This window comes from Centroberyx gerrardi, chromosome 23, assembly GCF_048128805.1.
Source record: "Centroberyx gerrardi isolate f3 chromosome 23, fCenGer3.hap1.cur.20231027, whole genome shotgun sequence".
In the NCBI taxonomy this organism is placed as follows: Eukaryota; Metazoa; Chordata; class Actinopteri; order Beryciformes; family Berycidae; genus Centroberyx; species Centroberyx gerrardi.
In genome coordinates this window covers 15,798,512-15,822,854 of record NC_136019.1, presented here as the reverse complement: position 1 = coordinate 15,822,854, position 24,343 = coordinate 15,798,512, and the positions used below count along the sequence as shown (strand labels likewise).

At 41.4% G+C, this 24,343-nt stretch overlaps 1 protein-coding gene and 2 non-coding genes across 3 annotated transcripts in view; 1 reads left to right on the top strand and 2 right to left on the bottom strand.

Moving 5' to 3' along the window:
* Window positions 1–24,343, top strand: part of m1ap (meiosis 1 associated protein) — a 42,057-nt gene that overhangs the window by 15,814 nt on the left and 1,900 nt on the right. Inside the window, exons 4-10 of the mRNA XM_071923121.2 lie at window positions 16,347–16,496; window positions 16,720–16,879; window positions 19,003–19,144; window positions 20,017–20,080; window positions 20,326–20,468; window positions 21,013–21,128; window positions 22,475–22,553. Of these exons, the coding sequence (XP_071779222.2) occupies window positions 16,347–16,496; window positions 16,720–16,879; window positions 19,003–19,144; window positions 20,017–20,080; window positions 20,326–20,468; window positions 21,013–21,128; window positions 22,475–22,553 (854 nt within the window). The remainder of the gene's footprint in view (window positions 1–16,346; window positions 16,497–16,719; window positions 16,880–19,002; window positions 19,145–20,016; window positions 20,081–20,325; window positions 20,469–21,012; window positions 21,129–22,474; window positions 22,554–24,343) is intronic.
* On the bottom strand, window positions 359–430 carry trnaa-cgc (transfer RNA alanine (anticodon CGC)). Its single transcript has one exon. It is a non-coding gene; the product is annotated as a tRNA-Ala (tRNA).
* On the bottom strand, window positions 19,420–19,501 carry trnas-uga (transfer RNA serine (anticodon UGA)). The gene has a single exon. It is a non-coding gene; the product is annotated as a tRNA-Ser (tRNA).

Sequence of the window (24,343 nt, the reverse complement as noted above, 5' to 3'; positions counted from 1 at the left end):
CCTAACATCCCCCTCTCTTCCTCCTGTCATCCATCCATTTGTTCTCTTTCCCCTGTCTCTCTCTCTGACATCTTTTCTTTCCATCTTGCTCTTTCCTTCATGTCCCTCTTCTATCTCTCCATCTGTTTTCTGTTTGTTAAAGGGAAGGTTTCAGAAAGGAAAGAGAAGAGGAGGATTGAGGATTGGAGAGCTAGAGGAAGATAACTGTATATGTGGGTCAAATGAAATCACATAACATGCTCCTACATTGCAGGTTTACTTAACGACAACTTTTGATAGACATTTGATCATCATCGCTGTAGCATCAGAAGTTCCGTAGCCTAGAGGTGTTAAGGAAGCTGCACAACACCACAAGAAGTGGAGATGCTGGGGACAGAACCCAGGACCTCATACATGCGAAGCATGCGCTCTACCACTGAGCTACATCCCCATCTCTTGCAGGCAAAAAAAACCTGCTTTGACATCACTGATTGGGGTGTGGCTAGAAGTGCAACACGTTTGAAAGTTTCAACCCATAGAGAGCAGTGCAACAACAATTTTCTGCCTTATGTGATTTAGTGTTGATTTGCCCTTTAGAGTTTGTCTGTCCATTCATTGTCTGTTGACAATATTCACTCAATGTTTAGCTCAAGTTTAGAATCAAACCTTTATTCATAGTCCATGTACAGCACAGCTTCAACAATTTGGCCATGTTCACAATATTCCGCTTCAGACTGCCAACACATTTTACATTAAAGTCAATGAGATTAAAGTCGTAAGGAATACAGCTGCCTTGGAAAAAGAGCTGCATCTGCCATCTTTTTAGAAAGCACAAGTTGAGGAAACGCTTCACAGGAGCAGACAAGACATGGAGCGCTTCTTCGTGAGTCAAATAATCACAACAAAGTAGAGGCAGGGTTTCACACTGCGCAGGCAGCTGACAATTTACAACAACCACCAGAGTGAAAATGGAGAGAGTATCAGTAGAAAAGTCAAAAGTATGATAACGTGTAAATGTGGAGTACATAGGCTGTGTTGTGGGAGTTTCTGCTTAGTGTTTTAGAGTTGGACATAAGTACTGTTTGCTGACAGTGGCAGCTACTGCAGCAAGACGTTATGGAGATAAAGTGAACATCATGCAGACCGCTCTTTCTTACTGTAAGCATAAAAAGCAGTTGAGGCAGCACTTTTTCTATAAAAATAGTGGAACAGTGTGAACATGCGCTTTGTCATGTTGTAGCTGATGTTGAGACACTTACACAGTAGAAACAAGTGAAACTGGCCATAAAGTTTAGAGTAAACTGCCTTGTTAATTTATCTACTTTTATCTTTTATCTAAAACTAAATACATCATATTAATAGGTATGAGGTATCAGTGAGAGAGTCATCATTGGCTTTCCTGAAGTCCCCATCTGCTTGCTTTGATATGCAGCCATCTCAGATGTATCATGTCAATAAAGCGTCTTTAATTGACTGTGAGTGAGTGACTGTGAAGGAGAGAGAACCAGACAGATGAATAGACGCTCAGGGTATTTTTTTTTTTTTTTTGCCTGACATAAATTATCTCAGCATGCAAATAAGCTGATGTATTATCTTTGGAGACACTGGAACCCTTATCTATTTGACTTATGGAGGAGATGTTGTCGCTGCTCCATAAATGATCATTTCCCCTATCTAGAGAGTTTTAAAGATAACAAATCCATTTGTGAGATAAGCTGCGCAGCAAGAAATAGAGACATGTCTGTGTAAACATGTATATATGTCTGACAGCTGTTTGGCTGCGTCACTCCAGGTTGTGTACCAATATGGATATACGTATATATGTCATAAACTGATATAGGCTTGTTTGCTTCACCCATAAGTGGTTAATTTAGTTTTCACTGCTTCATGTGCCATTTCTTCATGTGTCTTCTTCCCAGCGATGTGCAGATGGTGGATTAGACCACAGTCTGTTTATCTCAGCCTTACAGCAGCTGATGTCAACGTTCCTAGTCAAGTGCTAAATGGGTTGAGCAACAGTGCAGCAAGGATGTAGAAAAGTTGGACTTCTATAATGTGTGCATCTACAATCTAAGTTTGACCACACAATATCTGATATCTAGAAAATGTTAAATGAGGGACTGCTGCAATTTTAGTTCTGTGCAAAAATCTGTTCTTTGTTTCTTAAAAATGACTCTTATTTGGATACTTGGATTGGACAAACTGTATTATAACAGTCCTATATGTTTGTTATGTACTGTAGGTTTGCAGTGGGGTCAGATGATGATTGTTTTAATTTCTTGGGCTTTCTCTTGCAATGAGGCAGGTCTCTAGCAGTGACAGACCAGCGCTGCTGAATGAGTGTAGCTTAGTTGGAAACACTGGATCTCTGAGTCTATAAATGGTGTGACTGAGAACAAGACAAGATGTCAGAGAATCACTGTGGGAGTTTGCATATGAATTATTTCTCTCCTAGGAGGTTGTTCCAGCATCAGAAATAGACATTTTCCATAGAGGCGCTCTTTGATAAAACTAATCTCCATACCTGACAGACCCACGCTAGTTTCACTGACTCACACGTGTTTTCATATCTGAAGTATCTTAATACAATATTGGGCCACCATGGGCTGTACGAACCACTCAGCATGTCACATATTTGTGTCTAAGTGATGTTTGATGTGACACCATTCCTTCACAAGAAATGTCATAATTTGGAGTTTTATTAATAGTGGTTGTAACTCTGTCTCAGCCAGCGCTTCACAGCATGTTCTGCCGATGCTCGTTGCTGTTGTCCTAGTCTCTTTCAACAGAATCTTCTTCAAAGTTAAGATTTGGTCAATGCTATATATGCTTTTGGAAGCTTAAGGGGAGGAACCTGTTGAAAGTCAAATTAATTTAACAAATCACAGTTGTGCACAGGTTAAATACATTTCATCAGCTAACCATGACCTTCGCATGTTCTCATACTACAGAGACTGGCCGCTCGCATTAGCTGATATTCTGAAATGGATTTGTAAGTCTCTGAATGTTGTAATTGAAAGCAACATGAGTCAGCTTTGAATCACTCACTGTCAGAGCATGTTTACATGACAGGCCATCCTCTCAGAGGAGCTTGTACCAGCTTCAGAGAAAGGGTTTTTGAAGCTTATATGTCTCTCTGACTTACTAATGTCATTGACTGACACTTAGTCTGACTTATGACAGTTATTGACTTTATCTGCTTTTTCAGCCTGGGACCTTAACAGAGGAAATACAGGTAGATTTTGAAAATAACTTAAAGCAGATATGCGCTCTTTCTGATGCACAGATTTACACTCTGTGCCTCCTGACCTCTGCGTCTTTGTGCCCAGCTCCATAAGGCATTTCAACTTCCAATTTCCACCACAGAAACTGAACCCAATTAAAGAAAATCGTCATTTTCTGATGGTTCTGATGATCTGACAATAACTGTTTTTTCCCCACAATATTTTTGAACCTACAGTAGTTTTATCCACAGTATTTTTAAACACAAGCCTGACCAAAACCTGGGCAGTTTCAGTAAGTGATAAATTGAAGTGATATATTTTGTCAGGTTCAGCCATAATGCCAAGCTTTAGAGAGGAACACACACACTCATTCAACAGTGTCCCATTTAATTGAGATCTCATCTATGTGGGAAATGGGAATCCTTTCTTTGAGCTTGACTTCAAACTAACAATGTAATTATTCAGGTCTGTGTCTCCTGGTCTTTTGAAGAGGAGATTTGACTGACATGTTCCACATAGGTGGTACTGATAATTCCATTTGAATGTCTCTCTCTCTCTCTTACACACACACACACACACACACACACACTTTGTTGTTTATATAAGCTGCTTTGTCTTGTAGCTTTTTTAAATGCTTTCACTTCAGTATGTTGAGGAATTGACAGGCACCCTGGTGAATTAGACATCTCTTCCACAAAGCGCTGTATAACACTGTAAAAAACAGGTCAAGTAGTGTGTGTGTGTGTGTGTGTGTGTGTGTTTGTGTGTGTGTGTGTGCGTGTGTGTGTGTGTGTATGAAAGTTTGCTATGTCTGTATGTGTGACTGCGTATGCCTTGTTTGTGCCACTGTGCACATTTGTGTATTTTTATCAGTTTCCTACGCAGTATTTAAATCTGTATGTGTATGAGTGTGTGTGTGTGTGCGTGTGTGTGTGTGTGTGGTACATACCTTTGTGTGTTTGCATTCTTAACACTTTTCTCTCAGTCAGAATTATCCTCATTATAATGCGCAGCATTATAAAAAGCCACGTGACGCACGCTTCTCAAAACTCCCTCTAAATCCCTCCGGAGCAGTTGCCAAAATCCTCTCCTCACGGTCACATTTTGACAAATTTACATTCAAACATTTTTAGTCATCTTCAAATCCACTCCTCAGCTTCAACAAGGCATTTATTTCATTTAAATGTCTAGTTTTCGGTGCTTTTCAAAGTGACAAAACAGTTGTTTCATTCAAATATATTTAGTCCCCTAATCCAGTTTCCCAGTGATAAAGTCTTTTTAAATTGAGGAGGTTGTGTAATATCCATCCATCGATCTATCATCCGTCCGTCCGCCCATCTGTCTCACATCAATAACCTCCTTTATTGCTTTCCTAGTTCAGCTCTGAGCTATGAGGTAAACATATTATTGTCTCATGCACACATACAGATGCACACACACAAACAAACGCCCGTTTTGTATTACTTTACTTGTGAGAACGTTCCATCAACTTACATTTATTCACTAACCACAAACCTTTACTTAACCGTGACCTTAACCACTAAACATGTAACTAGTGTAGCTATAACCTCACTACAGACAGTCACTAATTTTAACATAAACCTAACAAATACTCATTTTTCCCCTTGTGAGGACTGGCAAACTGTCCTCCTAACAGTGTTAGGACCATTACTCAAAAGAAGTCAACTCATTACTCATTTCCAGAGAAATTTGTGAATGTTCAGGGAAACCAAATACCGTTGATGTCCGATGGTCTTGTTATCTTTTTACTTGATAAAATCAACGTAGTGGGAATCCTTCGACTCAGAGAGGACGACTAATTGTGAGAGGATGACTAATTATGAGGAAACATATCAGGGGATGATAATTCAACTTCAGTCTGATATTTAAATGGGGTAATAACAAAAGTAATGACTTATTTGTTTGATTGGTAGCTGTAATATTATTACTGAAATTGAAATAGTTATTCATTACACTACCTGTTACTGGGAAAAGTACTTATTATAATGTGTTACTGAATCATGTGTTACCCCCCGACACTCCCTCCTAAGTGTTTTTTATTGGCCGAGGAGTTTTCAGCTCTCATAAAGGTAGAAGCGGTCTAAAAGCGGACTCATATCTTAGACAAACAGCTCTTTTGAACTGACACCCCATCAGCGATCCCCGGGTCCCTCTCGCAATAGAAAAGGATTACAGCCTATTATATCTCCCCTAATCCTCTCTCTGTCTTCTTTTCATCTCTCTCTTTCTCTCCGTCTTCCTTTTCTTTTCTCTCTCTTCTTCTCAAACTGTGTCTGCGCAGCAGTAGATCCTCCGCTGGCTCAGAATTCTTTCCCCGCAGCCTTTTTCCTTTCTTTTTTCTTCCTTTCTGTCTCTCCAGGTCTTGCGAGAGATAAGTAGCTTTTACAAGGGACAGATGACAGTTGTTGTGGTTAAGGCTGAAAGAATAGAGGATGACTGTGTGTGTGTGTGTGTGTGTGTGTGTGTGCTTGTACTTGTGTATGTCTATTTTTGTGTGCGGTTGTGAAAGAGTGTACAGTATTTGTACTCTTGTGTGTCCTTCTGTGTGTGTTCTGTGTGTGTATGAAGGAGTGTACTCTTAAGTGTCTGTCTTTGCGCCTTTTCTCCACTTGTGTGTATGTGTGTGTGTGTGTGTGTGTGTGTGTGTGTGTGTGTGTGTGTGGTCCCTCCCATCATAATTTCCCCATATAATTTTCACTTCTCTTTTAATCATACTCTGCATCACAGGATCTGCCTTGCTCCATCAAAGTGGAACAGGAAGATGAGAAGACGTTTCCCTCTCTCCTTCTCTTCACTCTCCAGCTCCATAATTACCTTCCTCCTCCCTCCTTTCTCCTCCCAAAACGAGATGTAGGGAACTTTTCTGCCCTCTTTTTGTTCCAACTTTCTTTCGTTCTCTCTCTCTCTCTCTCTCTCTCTCTCTCTCTCTCTCTCTCTCTCTCTCTCTCTCTCTCTCTCAGCTTTTCTGTGAAGAGTCGCATTTCCTCTCTTCTTTTGTCTTGTTCTTGCTTTATCCCTCTTGTATCACCACAGATTTAGTATCTCCCTGTGCCTTAACCAGTTGTGTTTATTTTGGAAGTGGGTCTGTGCTAAGATTCAAATTAAGCTCCACTGAATAAAGAGCTAATTCCACATTTACATCTGTGCACCCAAAGTTTTTGGGTCAGACCACAAAAGTAGACTGTGAGGAGATTTAAATGGGACCCAAATTTGGTATCAAAACATGACAGCTGTGTTATGTGGCTGAAGTCTTTCTATCAGCATACATCAGTCAGCATACATGCTAACAGTCGCAAAGATGGAAATGCATACATAGTTTGTGGAGGAATAATTATGATTATACAATACATACAGTATATACACACTTAGAGCAACGTCTTTTGAGTGGATACACTCTTTTGAATCGAAACATGTTGCCTTAACTGTGTATGTATTGTATAGCTATATTAACTGTTCCACGACCTACAGTTTGTATGCTTTTTCACCTGTGTGAGTGTTAGCTTCCATAAAGAGTGCTCTTTTTGCTTCAGAAGTCTTTCCCCTCTCCTTATTTTTCAAGCAGTTTGCCTCCTTGGGAACACTTAAGCCTTTTCCACACCCCTCACGGTTGCACTTGGATCAGCATACATCCCGCAAATCCATTTTGAGTCGCAAGAATAATGACTCTGAAAATTTGTGTCCCTTGAGAAGAGGATTACAATCCGCTGGCCCAGAGCCAAGGATTATAAAAGAGCATGCCAAGTCTTCATCCTGAGGGCTCACAATTGGCCTTTTTTTTTATCGTATTATATTACAATATCGATGTGAAACTTCATTGATCCCTGGAGGCAAATTCTCCTTTCACCTCCCCGCGCCTCTGTCCACAGGGAGGTCAGACCTACAGAGTAGCACCCGTGGAGCTTGTTCAAGGACATTTTAACAGGGCGGATGCTTGCAGACGGGGCAGGGGGGCTTGAATTCTGGTCATCTGGTTGAAGGGCAATCTCCCTACTCACAGCGCCACCTGTCCCCCAGAGAGACTTGAGCCCTAATCCGCTCGGACACACTACCAGTCCCAAAAGTCCCAAAACCTTGCTGACTTGAAAACAATTTTTTCCTATCAGTGTCCCTCTGCGAAGCTTAAGATTATAATGCATTTTTATTTTCATCATTTCACTGAAGTGTGTTTAACACTACAGATGACAGCACATACAGGACAAAATTCATCTGATTAATTGTCAATGCTCACACCAAATGAATGTGAGCAAAACTCTATTTCAGCACTTTTCAGCAATTTAATAAACGGTTTGATAAACACATTCAACCAATATTACTGATAAATGATAACTAAGGTATTAATAAATGATATCTAAGTTATTGTACTCTCTTTTTGCCTTTATTTTCCTAGGGAGGGTTGACTGGAGGAGTGGTACCTGGGAGCTGCCCACTACAACAACAGTCTTGTACCAGTTAACTCCAGTGTAAACGACCCTCCTGAAGGATGTTAATAAGCAGCATTCCTACATTTCTGTGTAATTGGGTCTCCGTAAAAACAACTTTCCACCAGACTTTTCCTTCTCAGCTAGTATTACTACTGTACACCTGCACTCATTCAACCTCTCTCTTTCTCTCTCTCTCTCTCTCTCTCTCTCCCTTTCTCACTCACTCACTGTCTGTCTCTCCTCCTCTTTCTTTCAGTTAATTTTCCATGATAGTCAGCTAGTTTAGAATAGTGTGTGGTGGGTAAAGTGCATAGGGGTCCTTGCAAGGAAACCCCACCCAGACCTGCTGACACCCCACCCAGCCCTGCAACACACACACACACACACACACACATGCACAACCACAGCTACCGCAGAATGTTCACACAGGCAGGCAGCGCACTGCACACACAGAAGGTCTAGCAGTCAGTAGCGAGAATAGGGACAGTGAGCAAAAGTTGATCTTTTTTGTTGATTTCATTGTCTTAATATGGTTTAACATGAATGTCAATGAAGAGGCTTAAAAATCAGGAGGGCATCGTTTTCATGCACTCGCACACACAGATGGTGCCAAGGTCAGTCCATTCACACCTCTGTGTGACGTTAGCAGGTGGTCATACAGACGGGGACCAGCGTCACTCTTCACACCAGGATATGGAACCCATTAGTCCCACACTGAGAGATGGCACTATATCCTCACACACACACACACACACACACACACACATCTATCTGTCCTCAGTTCCATTTTCACGCCACTTCCTCTCTCATCCAACCTTTTTGTCTCCCTGTCTCTGGCTCTCCTGAAAGAAGGCGAACAGAGAGAGGAATAGAAGGAAACTGAGAAAAGGGAGTGTGCTACTCACAGCAGTTCACAGCTATTAAACTCCCAGAGAGTATTACACTCTCTCCTCTTCCATTCTCTCCCTGTCTGTCTCCCACTCTCCCACTCTGTCGATCGCTTTCCCTCTTCTCTTCTCATCACCTCTTCTGTGAGTGTCCAAAAGAAAAAAGAGAGAGTGTATATAGTCTCTCTCTTTCTCAGAGGATGGAGGTTGCATCACTAGATCTATATGAAAAGGATAGTGCTATTATAGGTAAGAATTCAATATAAGAAGACAATCAATATAAGTATCATATATTATTAAGATACTCAACAGTTTATCCTATAAGGTATTAAAATTCAAAATCTTTTTCACACTGGAGCTTTTACTGTAATAAGTTGCAGCCTACTACGATTGCTACTCATCTTCAAGCAAAAGCAATTTCATTTCTTTTTCTCTTCTCTTTTTCTCATCATCTTTTTTCTTTCTCATTTGCCTGTTCGTTTATTTCTTTAATGGCGCCTAAATCTGGCTAAACTCTTGCATTGTGTGTCTATAAAACAGCATCAGAATCTAGTTACTCTCTCCTCTGCAGTTCCTGCCTTCCAACTATCATTCTCTCAATCACGCTCTTTCCCTCTTCATCTCCTCTCTAATGCGTCTCGTCCTCTTCTTCCCGCACCTCGCTCTCTCGCTCTCTCTCCTCACACACTTCCCTCTCCCTTCCTCGATCTTTCTTCCTCCCCTATTTCCGTCTCATCGCCTCTCTTCTATTTTCAATTTCTCAAACCACTTACAGCAAGAGGACAAAATTACGGCTCCCGTTTTCATTTCTCTTCCTGCCCCGTTCTCCGTCTCCGTCTCTCTGCCCGTCCTCCTTATCATATCTGAGCATGCAGCGTCAGACCGCGTGTCTCTCTCGTCTTGGCCTTCAAGCCACTTAAAGAAAACCAAGTCCTTCTCCCCCTCCCTTTTAAGCACTTTCTTCTTTGCTATCTCCTCTCCAATCTCTCCATCCTGCTCTCATCTCGTCCTCCCACCCTCTCTTCTCAGGGTTCTCCACCACCCTTTTCTTTCCCCTTTCCTCTTTCCTCTTCCTTTTACTTGCAGTTTCTCTCATTCATCGCTCCCTCTCCTCCCTATTGTCATTCTGAATACTGACAGTTTGGTGAAAACCTTGAAAATGATTCCAGTTTTGGTCATTTTCATGTTTACTTGAATTGAAAATGCACACGGTCCTTTTTGGGTTGAAGAGGCGTTTTGACATTCGAGGCTGTTAAGCCCATTCAAAACCTATGAAAACTTTTCAAAAATGCGTGGGAGTCACTATAAGAGTAAGCTGGTTTTTGTTCATTCCAGAAAAATGGACTTTTTGGAGCTATGATTTTTTCATCCAGTAGCAGTGTTGCCCTTGTCGGATCCTCAAAAAGTGTAAATTGAATAAAACTACACATGATCTGTTATTTTTCTTCATTTCGACTATTTCCCTCCTCCGTCTGTCCTTCTCCTCTATAACCCTCTCCACTCTTCTGCGCCTCCATGAAAACTGTCTGCGGAGCTTTCCGTCCTCTTGTCTTTTTCAAGTTGTTCAAAGAAGTCACCCAGCTGCCATCCTCTCTGTCTCTGTGTACTTCCCCTCCATCTAACCCGCTCCTCTTTCCCTATTCTGCTTGAGAGCAGGCTGTTGATCTCATCACTGTACTTTTCTGTATCTGGGGGTCATCTCAGTGAACCTCCTTTTTTGTCTCTCTCCACTATCTAGCCATTTTCTCCTGCTTTCTTTTGCTCTACTTTTGTTCTTCCTTTTCAGAGATGGCAGACAGAAAACAGTGCTGGCTTTGCCATCTTGTCCCCTTGTCCTTTTCAAGTCCCTGTCTGCTGTTACTGTAATTGTCGCCATGACTGCTTGGCATTAACAGCAGTAACTGCGAGGCATAATTAGCAGACACAGCTACTGGAGTGTGTGTCGGGTGCGTATCTTTGTGTGCGCCTGCCTGTGTTTCAAACTAGATGATCAATGTCCTATTTGTCATAGTCTCAAACTACATCAATGAGCTATTCATCATTATTGCTCATAGCCCAGACTGACAAGGGCAGAGTGTGTGCTGTCAGTTTTGTTCTGAGTGCAATATGGATGACAGAGGGAAATTCCCCAGAAAGAAAGTCATCATTATTTGATACCTTTAACTTCATGTTTTTGTACACTTTGTAAAGTTCGAGGTGGGGAAAGAGTCAATTCAGCATGATACCATGACATTGAATTGATACGTTGCTGCCAAATAGTGGTATTTTTATTTGCATTAAATAAGCAGAGTGGCCTAGTGAGTGCTGTTCACTTTGACTCTGGCTAAATATCAGATGCAAGAATGCCAAGTCGAGAAAGTTCTTCCCAAGTTGGAGAGAACAAACTTCATGAAAGTAAGACCAGAGAAGCTTCCTTACAGTTTGAGGTGGGCTGTGTGCTTGACATTGTGCATGAAGTCAATTAAGATGCACAGCTGCTCATTTTCCCAGCTGTTTCAATTGGCTCTGTGCTATAGATTATAGTTATAGATTTTACGTGATGTGTCGTTCTCACGATACATTTTGGTGCTTCCCATTCGTTTGCATTGGTCAAGTCAGCTTCTGTAGCTGAGCCTGACCTCCCTTGATGGGTAAAAGAAATTTGAATTTTTCTATGGGGATCAATAAAGTACCATATGATTTACATTTAAATAACGATGTTCTTGAAAATGGAAAAACAGGCCTTGAAATAGCCTAAAGGGCCTTGAATTTGATCTAATAATGTTTTGTCACTCAACTCATTTTAACTTTTTATTGCAGTTATTGCAATATTTTCAAAATTGTTTTACATCAGCATGATATTTCTTAGACAGTAGACAGCTCTCACTAGCTTCCCACCATAATTGCACAGCACAGTATCCATCATCTGCTGGCTAAAGCTGATCCCTATCTGAATGTGAGTCTAAAAAGAGGGTTTTAGAGAAGACTCTGCTTTCTCCGCTGGTAGTGCATTAGCGCTCTGCGTCACTCATTTCCTAACACAAGCTGATATTACATTGGATGATGGTCATGAGGATGATCCGCTCTCTTGCTAATGCACATAGGAACAGGAACCACTAATGGGCGAGGGCTGAGAGAGGGAGTGTGGGGGGAGTGGAGGGTCCAGAGGTAGATTAAAACACTCAGGGAAAGAAATAGGACAGGGAGGAGGAAACAGAGGAAGAGATTGGGGAAAAGAGATCCATAGAGTATTAGCTGCAGAAAGCTAGAAATGTAGACAGAAACAATCAGAGATCCAGCGATTTCCCTGGGTTTTTAAGAGGCTTAGGTGGCTCTGTAGCCAATTAGGTGGGTTTTCCCCGTGGCATAGGTGTTGAAACTAACCTTCTCTGAGAGCACACAAATCAAAAGAACATTACATCAAAGGTTTTTATCAGCACAGAAATCATCACAGTTTGATCTATGGTGATATAAGGTGAAATAAAGAGTCAGATGAATCATCACTCCTGAACAGAAGCAGTGAATATGTGTGTCCTCGCCTGCTTTTATTCCAGCCAGCAATTCCAAACTGCAGCAGATGAAGCAGCCAAAGCATTGAATTGGATATTTCATATTTTCCTTTAGGTGATCAAAAACATCCAGAGGCATAAATGACCTTTCTGGACAGGGAAAACTCTGAGATAATTAGAGAGGTGGAGACAGAAGAGAGAGATGCTAATGTGCAGTAAGCAGGCCGAGCATTAGCAGCCATCCTTTACATGATTGCCCTTAGCTCAGTATGTCTCCAGGGATGAGATGAAGTCAACAACAGGAAGTGGTTGTAGTGGGTGAGTCATCAAAAAATGATTTAGCCTCAATTTTCAGCTATTCTTTATAGATTGGCTATTCAAATCTTTTTATGTCCAAAGAGTTTGGGAATTGTAGAGGGAAATGTTTTTCCTCAGTCGGTTTAATCGAAAGTGAATTGACCCTAAACTTAGTGTCCCATGCATTGTTTCAATTACAGACTGGATTTCATGGACCTCTTGGGTCCATGAAACATAGGACTATGTAAACATTCACTTCAACTAAGACAATGAAAAACAGGAAGAATGCTATAGGATTCAAGTGAATCAACATAAACAACGTAGAAGAACAACAAAGTAGAATTGAAGAGGCCTCAGTCCTCCAATGCAGTTGTTTGTTGTTGTTTTTTGTCATCTGTTTTGTGTCTTTTAATGTGAAATGTGTTTTTTATGCCCCATTAATCTTGTTCTTAATTATTATTTTGTTAATTTTAGTATTTTTTATTGTATTTGCACCATCTGAAATATTTCCCTTCTTTCAGTATTTTAGCATTTTTAGATGAGTAAAATAAACTAAACTAAGTACTTGTACTAAGTGTCAAGGAGGGGAAATAATATAATGGGGAAATCCAATTTATTGACAGCACCTCCTCCATATGTGATGACAGCTGATAGGGGTTGTGAATAAATGGCCTGAAATAGTCTCTGCACTTACGTCACACATGCGCGCGCACACACACTCTTTTTTGGTCTTTGGTTTTGTCATGTTTAACCCTGCCATCAGCATGTATGTCACGGTCAATTTACAGTACTCAGACACACACACACGCACACACACACATACACACACTGTTAATGAGATTTGGCGCTGTGACCTGCATCCTTGCATCAGCATGTATGTCACAGTTCATCTTCCCACCTATACACACACACACACACACACCACACAGATTAGAGGACACGTTGATGGGATGCAGGAACATAATTAGACTTGTAGATCAGAGGGACGGGTCACCTATCATTTAAACTAATAGTTTCTTAATGGCTCATGTGTACACAGCAGAGAGAGGGAAGAGACAGAGAGAGAGAAGAACAGAAAGAGAGGGAGGCATGGAGAGATAAAGAGACGGTAATAACTCATAACTGATTTTTTTAGCGCTGTATAAACACACTCCTTGAATTCTGCTAAGATTGTTTGAGAAAGAGAGAGGGAGAGACATCTGTAGCAGGATTTAGCCGTGTAAACACACACTTTATGAACTCAAATGAGACTGCTGCAGAGAGACAAAGACAGTCGTGTTTCTTCAGCTCTTTGCTGTCTGACTGAACACACACATTGGGGTTAACTATTCTCACCTATCCTCCCCAGTCTGTAATTTATCGTTCTGCGTGAAAAGCAATGGATCACACACACACACACACACACACACAGAGAGAGGCAGAGACTGAAGTTGGGGTTAACTATTCTCACCCATCCTCCCCAGGCAATGATTTATCCAACTGTGAAGAGCAATGTGTCTGTCTCTCTCTCTCTCTTTCTCTCTCTCGTTCTCTCTCTCTCTCTCAAACACACACACACACACTCCTCATGGTCTAATTACAAGAGAACAAGCATTGCTGACAGAGTAGTCTGTCATCCATGCGTCCCTCCCTTCCATCCATCCCTATTTTCTTTATCTCATCCTGCTCCCCCTCTTCCTCATCCTCCTCCTCATCTCACCCTCCCTGTAGTGTTTACTTTGTTTTTACTGTATCTCTTTTCTCTCCCTCTCTTTCTTCTCTCTCTCTCTCTCTCTCTCTCTCTCTCCCTTCCTTTCTCCATTCCTATTCCCCAGACAGACATTATCGGAGGGAATGGCGATTGATTTGCTTGAACTCTCTTATCCCCATCTCCCTCTCTCCCTCGTTCTCTCTTTCATCCATTTTCCTCCCATGAAGGCCAGAAGACATCCTCTTCCTCCTCTTCTTCCTCCTCCTTTGTCTCTCCATCTCTCTTTATAATCTGTCCTCTCTGTCCATTCTCCTCTGTTCTCCCTTACCTCAGCTTTTACCTTTCTCTCTCTCTCTTTCTCATCATGATGGGTTAATGGGGATTGATCCACGCTTCTCTCTCCTCTCCCCTTTTTCTTCCTCCCTCTTTTCTTCCATCCAGCCCATTCCTCTGCAGTCTCTCTGCTCTCCCTCAGGGAGATACCAATCCTAATACTGGTATAGGATACACGTCTGATTATAGTGCTGAGCCCAGGCTAAAATAGGGTATCAGTATCGCAGAATTTCCACCAATACTTAAATCCCATATAAAGAGCAGCGTGGAGCGTGTCAGAATTCAAAGCAAAGCGTCTTGAATTTATGCCTTTTTCACACAGAGAAGGATATTGGAGCTCCTTAGTGGCTAAAAAATTGATTATATTTCATTTTTTGTTCACAGGCCTCAAGCTAATGGTCTAAATCTGTATTTTTTTAGTAAAGGTAATGGATTGGAACAGTATTAGTATTGCAAAAGTGCTACAAGTACATCCTCTCTTACTCTCTTTTCTTTTTTCTTTCTATCTTTTTTCTTTCTTTCTATCTGTCTTTCTTTCTATCTTTCTTTCTTTCTTTCTTTCTTTCCTTCACCCCCCACACACACACCTCCTCCCCATGGGACTCGCACCACAAAAGTACGACACACTGAACTGCGCAAAGTGGTGAACATTAACATTAATTCCCCCCCCTCAGATGAAGTACTTATTTCTGGATGACGCATTTATTTCCGGAAACTTTGGACCAGAACCGAAAATAGCTCCCGCGACTGTCTCCGGCAGATGAAAAGAGCAGTGACATATTTTCTTCTAGGAATTTAAAGTTTCTCATTTTTCTCATGAGTTTCCTGGCTGAGAAAGTTTAAATACTTTGTCCATTCTCCCCCCATCCTCTCTGCTCTGTCTCCCACTTATCTCCCTCCCCCTCTCTCTCTCTATCTGTCCTCTCCCCTCCCTCGCTCTTACCCCCTCCTCCTGATCCTCTCTTCTCCCTTCAGTCCCATTAGTTATCTCCCGATGGGTCATTAACTATTAAACACCAGATAGAGGGAAAGAGAGATGAGGGGCATTCTGTAAGATCTGGGCCTAGTTGGCAATAATAAATGGACATTAGGGGACGTGGAAAGGAGAGAGCAGGGGAGAGAGCAAAGAGAGAGAGGAGAGGAGGGTGGGGCTCTTATCCTATTCTGTAAAGATGAATGGAAATCAGTGGGGATGGAGAGGAGAGCAGGCTACCTCCTCTCTGGCCTCTGGGATAATTGGGTAGATAGAGAAAGAGAGAGAAGAGAGAGAGAGGTTTACATTAAATCTCTGAGATAAACCAGAAAATCAACTGAATGGATGTCAGGGAAATAAACAGACTGCATCTTACTGCAGAGGCCACAGCCTGTCCTTCAGTCTAGAGCCTGATTCCAGCACCCAAAATGCATTGCAGCCCTACTTCTTCTACATGAAAGAAGAGCCAAGCCTTCTCCCAGACACTAAATTTAGGTCCAAGGACTGTAAAAGTTTCAAATGGTTTGTGGATGATCAATGGACGTTGAAGACTTCTGATGAGGCTGTAAGTGTCTCCACAAGTTACTGAGGCTGTCAAGTATATTGAATCTACTGATCTTTGCTTCCACCTAGTGGTGAAAGAGTGAAATACCAGGCATTTTGAAAAGAGGTATATTGTTTTTATTACTGTAATAATAAAGAAAACAAAGCTGTGTAATTTTAGTCATTTTTAGCTTATTTAATCAGTCAGTCATCAAATTTCCAATACTGTGAGTATTAATAATGTATATAAAAATGTTTACTGACTTTTGAAACAGGATGTAATTTTCCCTAGAAATGTTCGTCTAAAACAGGAAAATATTATATTAGAACTCTCCATTGTAAGCAAGACTAATGAAATGGCTCTGAAACAGCATTTCAACCATGCAACCAACACTGAAGTCAGTTGGCAGCAGGGTCTAGACCTCAAACGATGACCATTTCGTATCTGAAATGTTAATGCCTGTTGATGCTTACGTGTGTCTGCCCGCAGACTGTCTGATGCTGGGGACGGAGGTCGACCTGCAGCGGGTGGACAACAGCGTCGTCGCCATGGAGACAGTGCTGAAAGCGTGGCTTCACGAGCAGGGAGGAGACAGAGAGCACCTGCACCTCCTCATGCCTAGCAACCTGCAGAATCCCAGTCCAAGTAAAGTACTGTACACACACACACATACACACACACGGGTAGAGACACAGAATACCTCCACTTGACGTATATGATTTCAACTTTCAACGATTTGTGAGTATTACTGGAGACAGCCATGGTTTGAATTAAAGAAGTCTGTCTGCATGCATTTTTGTGCGAATGTCTTCTATCGTGATCCCACTCCTCTCTCTCTTTCTCATCCCATCTGTCTGTGCAGTGTGTGTGAAGTGCGACATGCAGGAGCGTCTGCTAAGCCCCGCCCTCTTCCCCCTAGCCCCCAACCTGGGAGTGAAGACCGAGAGCATCCGGGACTTCCTGCCTGCCGCTAAGGCCTCGGCCAATCACAGCCCGCCGCCACAGAGGCTGAAGGCAATCAAGTAAGAGGCGGGGGGGTGCGGGGTTGGGATTGATAGAAAAGGGGTGGAGATCCAACCTGGCAGAGAGCATTGTGTGGGAAGTGAAGGAAAGAAAGAAAGATAGAAAGAAAGACGTAAAGAGAGTAAGAGAGGATGTACTAGTACAGTCAGACAACTAAACAACCAAGTAAAAAGTGAACTAAATTCAGGCCCACAAGACGCTAAGAGGCCAGGAAATGTTGCATAGTAATAACAATTTATCTATATCTAATGAAGAGACAAATATCTACATCTAACAAGCTACTTTTAGTACCCAGTAACAAACATCAAGACGAGAGGATCTTAATAGTCATGCATCTGTTTCTCAAAAACAACACACAATCTATAACAGAAGCAACAAACAAAATGTGTGTCAGAGGACAGGCAAATATACCATATTTAGAGAGAGAAAACATGAATTTTAACATTATCTGCCTTCCCCTTGTTTCCAGTTGCGCCCTTCCCTTTCCGTTTTTATATTTTGGATGGGTGGAAGTAAGTGTATGTGAGGAGGGAAGCAAGTGTGTGTGTGCGTGCGCGCTCCATGGGCCATGTACTGTATGTAATGTAGTGTGTATTAAAACCATGCCTGTCTGTGAATGGCTCCATTCTGACAGCAGGGAGCAGTGGAATGTTTCTAAGTTGAAACCCTCCCATCACATCAAAGTCTGCTTTGTTCTACTGGAGTCATCTGCTCCTATACTGGAAAACATCCAAAACAACTACAGTATATACAGGGAAAATGCCTCCATGTCTGAAAGCCCCTATCCAGAATTTGTTGGGCCATATAAAAAAATCCCTTCTGTCTCTCCTTAACTGTTATTCTATTACTTTTCCCTGCAGTTCTCTCTTACATGATAGTTCTATGGTCACAGGAATATTAAAAGGGCACTCAGGCCTTTGACCTCTGACCTTTGCACTCCTTACTATTGGTTACTTTTAATGTTGGTGATCTAGGAACTGAAGCTTATTCTGCTGTTGCATTCATTGTAAGTCACTCTGGGTAAATGTCTGAAATGTAAATGTTTACTGTCAGTATATTCACATTAACTCTTAAAGGATTTGAATAATGCTTGGAAAATAAAAAAGTTTACAGCTTTCATAGCCTAACTCAAACATACACGTGTTCAGTTTTTAAAAGCATTGACAATATAATCAATTATGTTATAGCCTAAAAATATATGTAAGTTAGTTATAAGTTAGTCTGATGAATCAAATCACAAATGAAGCCAATGTCGGGGTGTTTCAACACTGGGCACTGTACTGCAATATGGATTTGGGGTGTAATGCTTTTAACTTATACTTTTTAATACACATAATGTGTCGTCGTAAAAAATATGGATAGATTTCTTCAGAAAGAAAGTTTTAGATAGATATATATTTTCAATCACTCTCATTCACCAACGGCTCAGAGACTTACAGTGGTCTAAATAATTCTGTTGTTAAAAAGCTGATGTCATCCCTCCCAAAACACACACACACACACACACACACACACAGGCAAGTGTGTCTGTATACACACTCACACCATTCATGCATGATGGAAAGCAGACATTCAGCAGTAGCCCAGATGAGTGATCTCTTCCTCTTCCTACTTTGCATTGACTTTACATATCCATGACACATAGAGCTGTGTGTGTGTGTGTGTGTTTTACATACTGATGAGTCATGATTTATAGCGGTGACATTTAAACTAGACTGGAGGACAATGATACTGCTTACACACTCACCTTGGCAGGGATGATGTCATTCTCTCTGTCTCTCTGCCCATTATCATTTGTTATGTATTTGCATATTTCCGGTGTTCTGCTGAAAGGTATTTCAAAAACTTTTTCAGGAACTGGCTGAGAGAAGCTGGCTGATTTCCCTTTGACACACATTTATTTTTTTTACATTTTTCGATACATTTTCAGTGTTCAGGCTTGGTGACAAAGGTCATGAAACTTTTTTTATGCATTGGAGACAATTATTGTGAAAAATAATACTAATACAAAGTTTCTGAAGAAGATAATGTATGTTTGTCTCTCCTTGTGTCTCTCCTTGTGTCTCTCCTTGTGCGTGCACGTATTTGTGTGTGTGTGCATGTGTGTGTGTATGTGTTGCAGGGCTCTGCGTGCAGACGGGGTGTGTGAGAGTGTGTTGTACGGCCTGCCACTGGTGATCCGACCCACCACCTGTTGGCAGCTGGACTGGGACGAGATGGAAACCAACCACAACCTGTTCCACGCCCTCTGTCACACACTCAGGGTACGTGTGTGTGTGTGTCTATGGTGTGTGTGTGTGTCTTAGTCTTTTGATAAGAATGTCATTTTAATGTCATCAAATTTAGTCAGATTTTAGCAATGTTATAGTGATTCAATTGAGTTAGAAATAAAAAAATAGGAAGATCATATTAGCGTAGATTACATTTTATCTGTTGATGTCGGTGCTGCACACATTCACATCTGGGAGCTGTCTGATACTTTTGTCAAGATAAGATTGCACATTATTGATCCCCTGGGGAAAATTCAGGAAATGTTAGTCGCTGCAAGCAGGGTTCGAACCTGCGCGGGAAGATCCCATTGGATTTCAAGTCCAACGCCTTAACCACTCGGCCATCGCAGCTCCACAGATGCTCTGTATGTTAATGCATGTCTGCGCGTGGATAATAGTAACCCATGGCTCCAATGAGGCATTTTTGTTTGCTAGCCTGTTGATCCATGTCTGTGAGTGTATAATGTAAACCAAGGTTTTAACAAAATAGTAGCTTTTTTTAAGGATAGTTATGATCTTCCACAATGTTTTACCTTTCGTATAACTAAATTAAAATAATTGTCATCAAGCATTTTTGTCATTAATTTCATGATTGACCCTGGTGAGGACAGGCAATGTACCAGGCTCTATGACAAAATGATTAACTAATGCATCTTAATAATAGGTATTTCCATCACTCTCACCATCTCGTGCTTCACTAGTTTGTTGACCAACTAAGATTTTTTAAAACCATAACCAACATAACTCTCGACTAATATATATATTTATTTTTTTTTCAGACTGTAACATGCTCAAAATGCCATTACAGTATACACGACATATGGACCGCATTGTTTAGTGTGAGATCTATTTTTTTTCGTTCTCAGAGTCGTGACTTGTTCCTGCTGGTGCGGTTGGAGCCTGTCCAGAACTCTACAGCCGGAGTCTCAGGTCTGTGTGTGTGTGTGTGTGTGTGTGTGTGTGTGTGTGTGTGTGTGTGTGTGTGTGTGCGTGTGTGTGTGGGTCTGTGTGTGGGTGTGTGTGTGTGAGAGAGAGAGACAGAGAGAGAAAGAGAGAACACTTATGCAGCTTTAAGGAGTATTGTTCATTCCCCAGTCTCTGTGTGTGCATTCATATACTCTGTGTGTGTGTGTGTGTGTGTGTGTGTGTGTGTGTGCGTGTGTGTGTAAACCCAGGTGTGTATTCCCACTACGTCCTCCAGCCCTCCCCGTCTCTCTCCCTCCTCCTGAAGCCTGTGGTCTCCAGAGAGTTGTTGCTGCCCTGCTCACTGCCTGTCTCAAATCAGGACCCCCCACCTGATGCCATGCAGGCTATACAGGTTAGGTGACCTTTGTGTTGCCTGAATAAAAAGAGTTAGACAAAGGCATCAGGAATCACAAACAGATTTCTGGACAGCTTAATTTTTGCACTGATACCAGGTATTGAATATAGTGCAGATGCCAAGCTAAAATAGATCAGTATCAGAGAATTTCCCCAATACTAAAATACAAAGAGTCACACGTATCATGAGAAATCAAAGCAAAGCAAATGCATTTTCTGCCTGTTTCGCACATTAAAGAAGTTAATATCTCTCTAGTGGATTGAAAAAAATAATGAATGAGGTAGCTCTCCCTTCCCAGCAGTGACCTCAACATTGCTTAAAGCATTGCAGATAAAAGAAGTTGAAATTGAAATCGATTAACAACAACAACAAGACAAGACATCTAGCTATTACATTTTAAAAAGTGCTTAGGTGAAAGAAGGTAGTGCTCTGAAGTATGGGATCAAGTGCTGGAATATAAGGGTTTGGGCATGAGAGCTGTCCCAATAAAAAGCGGTCTGTACATTCAGATGGTTATTTGGTTTCTGTCTCTCTCTCTCAGGCTTGTCTTGTCCAGCTGGATGAGGACTTTGTGTTCAACCCTCTGTCTCTGAGCAGCAGCCTCTACCAGCACCTCAGGAACAGAGGGCTGCTCTCACAGCCACGATACCCATACAGGTAGGAGTGTGTCGGGTTTGGTGTGCTGTCACGTGTGTGTGTGTGTGTGTGTGTGTGTGTGTGTGTGTGTGTGTTTTACGTGTCTGTGTGTTTTATGTGTCTGTGTGTCTTCTGCCTGTTTGTCAGTCTACCTGTCTCTGTCTAGGTGAGTGAATACGGTGATGATGTGATGATGATGTGACAGATGATGATGATGATGTGATGATGATGTAACAGAATGACGATATGTGATGATGATCTAAGAGAGGACGATGATGTGATGATGACGTAACAGAATGATGATGATGTAACAGATGATGATATAACAGAGAATGATGATGATGATGTAACAGGATGATGATGATGATGTGATAATGATCTAACAGAGGATGATGATGTGATGATGATGTAACAGAGGATGATGATGATGTGATGATGACGTAACAGAGGATGATGATGTGATGATGATGTAACAGGATGATGATGATGTGATGATGACGTAACAGAGGATGATGATGATGATGTGATGATAATGTAACAGAGGATGATGATGATGTGGTGATGATGATGTAACAGAGAATGATGATGATGTAACAGATTATGATGATGTGATGATGACATAACAGAGGATGATGATGATGATGTGATGATGATGTAACAGAGGATGATGATGATGTGATGATGACGTAACAGGGTGATGATGTGATGATGATGTAACAGAGGATGATGATGATGTGATGATGACGTAACAGAGGATGATGATGTGATGATGATGGAACAGAGGATGATGATGATGTGATGATGATGTAACAGAGGATGATAATGTGATGATGATGTAGCAGAGGATGATGATGATGTCATAATGATGATGATGAATATGATAATGATGATGTAGCAGAGGATGAGGATGATAATCTTGAAGACCCCATGAAATGGCATGTTTACTTCCTGGATTTGATGCATTTTCTGTTGAAACAGGATGTTGGGGCGGGACATAACACAGTGAGGGATCATTCAAAAGTCTAAACCAATGGAATATGAGACAGGCAATTTTATTTGATGGGAGGAGTGCGGAAGGGCAGGATTGTTAGAATTGTATATTTACGCCTACTGGTGCAGCATGCGGTCACCATGAAAGAAACTCTGTTTTCCAGGAAGTAAAAGTAATGGGAGTTCATTTCATGGGGATGGGTTAGGGTTAGTGATAATGATGAAGACAATGATGATGGCTGTGAATATTGGCATCCTCATGATGATGAAGATGCCAATATTGATTATAATAGAGATAATGATGGGAATGATGAAGACGATGATGATGATGATGATGATGATGATGATGATGATGATGATGATGGTTGTGATTGCAGGCTCCAGCAGGCGGCCCACAGAGCCCAGGCTCAGCCACTAGAGGGCCCTAAAGCCACACACAGCAGACCGCCTCGACAGGTAAACACAACACACAGGAACAGTCTGACTGCTGCCTTTCAGTCATCAGTAATGTTCCTTTTCTTCCACATCACTCATTCATTTGAACCTTTCATGTTGGTCTCCTTTTCCTCGAAGAAAGAAAAGCCAGCACTCATAATGTCCTTTTGTCTTATAATTGAATGGGCAGCTATAGAGCGCAAACGACGGACACGTTTCAGCAATAAGCCATCATCAGCGTTGTGTTGTCTCCTTTTCCTCCCCATCCATCTTTTATTCCATCCTTTCCTTTTGCTGCTTCTCACCTTCTTTTGCCACACTTTCTCATCATCATTGCTCCTCACACTCAGCCTCTTCAGGAATGTGATTTTTCCTGATTTTTTTTGTCTCTGTGTGTTTGTTTTGCACACAGTATTCCCAGGGTGTCTACGGGTCTTTGACAATTCTTAAAATCTAATATCAATCCAGTTTCTTGAAACGTTTTCAGTACAGTTAAATGCTGCTTTTGAGTCTTAAATACAGTTTCAAAGTATTTCTGACTTTGAATGGTCTGAAGAGTGTTGCTTTTTGTTAGCACACTATTTTGCTAATGAGGAATCAGTATCACTGTTTATCACTCTGATATTGCTATTGTTTTGGATTTTTTGCTCTTCGGGCTTATTTTGGTGTGAAACTGGTCTTTAACCTTATTCAAATAGACAAAGGGCTTAAAAAGTCTTACAATTAACTTGCAGAAACCTGCAATCACCCTGATTCCCTTTTTCTGGAGATTCCCTCTGTCCTGCTTTTCTTGCAGTATTTCCTGCCTGTATGTGTTATCCTGACTACACCCTTGCTTCTGTCATTCTCTTAGGACAAACTGTAGCCTGTTTACACAGAGTAAAAGTGAAAATGTCGGACTCTGTAGCAGTTTAATGTAAAACTATTTGTACAGTTTTTTACAGGCACCAAAGAAATGTTCTTTAGATTAGCTGTTTTTCCAGAAAACAGGACATTTAGACTCAAACGAAATAACAGATGTAATAAATAGATTCATATGACCTAGACCTATGCTGCATATCTCAACCGCATGACTCAGCTGACCTGGAAAAGCTTTACGACAGTATAAAGATCAGGTTGTACTACATATAAATGAGCATGATGAAGATAACGCGAGTAAAGAGCAGTGTTGACGGTAGAAGGCAGGACAGTGTTTTGAGATAAAGTAGAGAGCATGCTTTCCCAATGCCAACTTCATTCTCACCCTGCAAAAAATGTCTGCTCTTTTTGTTTTCACTCACTAGGTGGCAGTACGTACTGCACAGAAACACATACAGCACAGTGTCATGCCTGCATACACATTCACACACACGCACAAACTTGCCTTTTATATAATATGTTTAATTAGTTTTAGCGAAGTGATTCAGCAAATCCAACTGTTTGTGTCTGATTCAGGTCAGAGCGACAGACAGAGGGTTTTCATGGAAACAAAGGATGACCTAAGAGCCAAGATGGCCTCTTCTCTAGAGCCAGTTCATTTGAAGTCATGCCACCAACAATTAGATTTTTTTACACAGCTCAAGCAAGCAAAAAGTGGTTGATCAGGAAAGAAATATGAGTTTCAATTGATTTCTGACAGTTGAAACCGCTATGACTGCTGTACACCTGAACCTTCATTTCGACTGGTAATCAGACATCACTTTTTAAATATTCACCGTTTTCGAAGGAGCTGAGAGATTTGAATGGGGTCATAAAGTCACTGAAAGTTGGCTCAGTGTTACTTCTGTACTCAGTCAGCAGTGGACTGCCATAGCAAGAGCACTAGAGCTACG